At 50.4% G+C, this 3981-nt stretch overlaps 1 protein-coding gene across 1 annotated transcript in view; it reads right to left on the reverse strand.

The window, feature by feature from the left end:
• The window catches only part of LOC103149014 (NACHT, LRR and PYD domains-containing protein 3-like), a 9909-nt gene that overhangs the window by 2306 nt on the left and 3622 nt on the right, over positions 1-3981 (reverse strand). The window contains exons 4-6 of the mRNA XM_007568025.2: positions 3341-3975; positions 399-572; positions 78-251 (exon numbers count right to left, since the gene is read on the reverse strand). Coding sequence (XP_007568087.2) covers positions 78-251; positions 399-572; positions 3341-3975 — 983 coding nt within the window. The remainder of the gene's footprint in view (positions 1-77; positions 252-398; positions 573-3340; positions 3976-3981) is intronic.

Genomic DNA, 3981 nt, shown 5'->3' on the forward strand with positions numbered 1-3981 from the left:
CTCCTCTCTGCTCCTCCATCAGCTCCTCCCTGCTCCTCCATCAGCTCCTCTCTGCTCCTCCATCAGTTCCTCCATACCTGAGAGTTTCCAGTCTCCAGTCTGGATCCTTCAGTCCAGCCGACAGCAGCTTCACTCCTGAGTCTCCTGGATGATTGTAGCTCAGGTCCAACTCTTTCAGATGGGAGGGGTTAAAGGTCAGAGCTGAGGCCAGAGAAGCACAGCCTTCCTCTGAGATCAGACAGCCTGACAAGCTGCAGACACACAATTCAACACATCATGAGAAACGGGAGAATGCTGAGGGAGAACATGGGTTCTCCAGTTTTCTTATGTGTAACCCCTAATGAACCCAAACCCTATTGGACAGAAATCTGGTATCAACAGTATTGAGATCATTTTACCTGAGAGTCTCCAGGTTGCAGTTTGGACTCTCCAGTCCAGCAGAGAGAAGCTTCACTCCTGAATCCTGCAGGTCGTTGTTACTCAGGTCCAGTTCTCTGAGACTGGAGGACTGGGAGCTGAGAGCTGAGGACAGAGCTTCACAGCTTCTCTCTGACAGGTTATAGACATTCAGTCTGAGGAGACGGGGAGGAAATATGGAATTAAACATTTAATCAAAAATTATGCTAACTCCTTCACAGTCGCCATGGTTCTCCTTGGAAATATTGATATGTATATGTTTTCTTTGGCTGTGAACTGATTAATTCTGCAGATGGGCCATCTGCCATGAAGGAGTGAACTGCAGGTAACAATTACACTGGTAATACAACTGTTAATTTCCACAATACAATAATCCAGTTTCAGTTTTAGTAGGAATGGATACTGCTGCAATAAAACTTAACATCTTGGATAGCCGCCAAAGAAAGTCAGACTGTAATTGGCATCAGAAGATCACCCCCTCCTCATCTTCACTGGCAAAAGTGCATGAAGCAATATCTTTAATCAATGCAAGTTATTGCCTGATTTATGTATTATATAATTGAATTAGAGTTCAGATCGGGGGGCCGTTCCTCCCAACCACGCCCCTCCAGGTCTCACTGTCATTGCCCACGTGAGTGTTGAAGTCCCCCAGTAGAACAAGGGAGTTCCCAGGAGGGGCACTCTCCAGTACCTCCTCTAAGGACTCCAAGAAGGGTGGGTAATCTGAACTGTTGTTCGGCCCGTAAGCATATACAACAGTCAGAACCCGCCCCCCCACCCATAGGCGGAGGGAGGCTACCCTCTCGTTCACTGGGGTAAATCCCAACGTACAGGCGCCGAGATGGGGGGCAACAAGTATGCCCACTCCTGCCTGGCGCCTCTCAACACGGGCAACTCCGGCGTGGAGGTGGGGGAGGATGCCGGTCAGACCTGGCAGGCCCAAACGTGTTGTGAGGGTCTGCTGGGAACGTCTGGCGGAGTCCCCTGTGAGACGGAGCTTTAACTCCCCTCCGGCAGAACTTCGAACACGTCCTGGGGGAGGTGGGAGACATTGAGTCTGAGTGGACCATGTTCAGTGCCTCCATTGTCGAGGCAGCTTATCGAAGCTGCGGCCTCAAGGTTGTCGATGCCTGTCACAGCGGCAACCCTCGTTTCCGTTGGTGGACACCTTTGGTGAGGGATGCTGTCAGGCTGAAGAAGGAGTCCTATCGGGCCTTTTTGGACTGTGGGACTCTAGAAGCAGCTGATGGGTACCGGCAGGCGAAGCGGCATGGACGTGGGAGGAGTTTGGAGAGGCCATGGAGAAAGACTTCTGCATGGCTTCGAGGCGATTCGAGGCCATGGAGAAAGACTTCTGCATGGCTTCGAGGCGATTCTTGTCCACCATCCGGCGTCTCAGGAGGGGGAAGCAGTGCAGCACCAACACTGTTTATAGTGGGGATGGTGTGCTGCTGACCTCGACTCGGGACTTTGTGGGCCGGTGGGTGGAATACTTTGAAGACTTCCTCAATCCCACCAACATGCCTTCATTGAGGAAGCTGAGCCTGAGGACTCTGGGTTGGGCTGTCCAATCTCTGGGGACGAGGTCGCCAAGGTGGTCTAAAAGCTCCTCGGTGGCAGGGCCCCGGGGGTGGATGAGATCCGCCCAGAGTTTCTTAAGGCTCTGGATGTTGCAGGGTTGTGTTGGTTGACACGACTCTGCAATATCGCATGGACATCGGGTCCCTGTACGACCGGTGTCAGAGTCTGGTCCGCATTGCCGGCAGTAAGTCGGACTCGTTTCCGGTGAGAGTTGGACTCCGCCAAGGCTGCCCTTTGTCACCGATTCTGTTCATTACTTTCATGGACAGGATTCCTAGGCCCAGCCGAGGTGTTGAGGGGATCTGGTTTGGTGACCTTAGGATTGCATCTCTGCTTCTTGCGGATGATGTGGTCCTGTTGGCTTCATCAAGTCGTGATCCTCAGGTCTCGCTGGAGCGGTTCGCAGCTGAGTATGAAGCGGCCGGGATGAGGCTCAGTGCCTCCAAATCCGAGGCCATGGTCTTGAGCCAGAAAAGGGTAGAGTGCCTTCTCCAGGTCAGGGGAGTCGTCCTGCCTCAAGTGAAGGAGTTTAAGTATCTGGGGATCTTGTTCACAAATGAGGGAAAAATGGAGCGGGAGATCAACAGGCGGATTGGGGCAGCGTCTGCCGTGAAGCGGGAGCTGTACCAGTCCGTTGTGGTGAAGAGAGAGCTGAGCCATAAAGCGAAGCTCTTGATTTACCAGTCGATCTAGGTTCCCACCCTCATCTATGGTCATGAGCTTTGGGTCATGACCGAAAGAACAAGGTCACGCATACAAGCGGCCGAAAAGGGTTTTCTCCGTGGGGTGTCTGGGCTCTCCCTTAGAAATAGGGTGAGAAGCTTGGTCATCCGGGAGGGACTAAGAGTAGAGCTGCTGCTCCTCCATGTTGAGAGGAGCCAGTTGAGGCTCGGGCATCTGGTAAGGACGCCTCCTGGACGCCTCCCTGGTGAGGAGTTTTGGGCACGTCCCACTGGAAGGAGGCCCCAGGGAAGACCCAGGACACACTGGAGGGAGGATTCTCGGCTGGCCTGGGAAGGTCTTGGGGTTACCCCAGAGGAGCTGGAAGAAGTGGCTGGGGAGAGGGAAGTCTGGGCCTCACTTCTGAAGCTGCTGCCCCCACAACTCGAACAAGCGGAAGAAAATGGATGGATGGATTATACAATATGTTTATAGATATATAAACAGACATATATACATATATATACTTTGATCAGATGTTTTAAAAGTTGTCCTAAGCAACTATATTTTGTTATAAATAGCCAAAACAGACCCTAATATTGCACAACATGAAACAACTTAAATCTTTATTAGTACATTTATCTCTATCAACAATAAATGCAGTAAGAATCTGTTTCCTTACAGAGCTTTGTTGGAGGCTTTAACCACTGGCAGCAGCCTCAGAAAAACCTCCTCTGAAGCAGAATATTTCTTCAGGTCAAACACATCCAGATCTTCTCCTGATGACACTAAGATGAAACTCAGAGCTGAAAACTGAGCAGGAGACAGTTTATCTGTGGAGAGACTTCCTGAACTCAGAGACTGTTGGATCTCCTCCACTAGAGAACGATCATTCAGTTCATTCAGACAGTGGAACAGATTGATGCTTTTCTCTGCAGACTCATTCTCACTGATCTTCTCCTTGATATATTGAACTATTTTCTGATTGGTCTGAGAGCTACCTTCTGTTTGTGTAAGCAGACCTTGTAGGAGTCTCTCATTGGTCTGCAGTGAAAGTCCCAGGAGGAAACGGAGAAACAAGTCGAGGTGTCCATTTGGACTCTGTAAGGCCTGGTCAACAGCTCTCTGATGGAGAGACTTTAATTTGGTTTTCTTAAATGATGAAGACTTCTTAGATATTTGTATTTCTTTCATCAGGTTGACCCCAGAGTCAATGAATGTCAGATGGACATGAAGAGCAGCCAGAAACTCCTGAACACTCAGATGGACGAAGCAGAACACCTTGTCCTGGTACAGCCCTCTCTCCTCTCTAAAGATCTGTGT

Source organism: Poecilia formosa, unplaced genomic scaffold (assembly GCF_000485575.1).
Source record: "Poecilia formosa unplaced genomic scaffold, Poecilia_formosa-5.1.2 Scaffold216, whole genome shotgun sequence".
NCBI lineage: Eukaryota > Metazoa > Chordata > Actinopteri > Cyprinodontiformes > Poeciliidae > Poecilia > Poecilia formosa.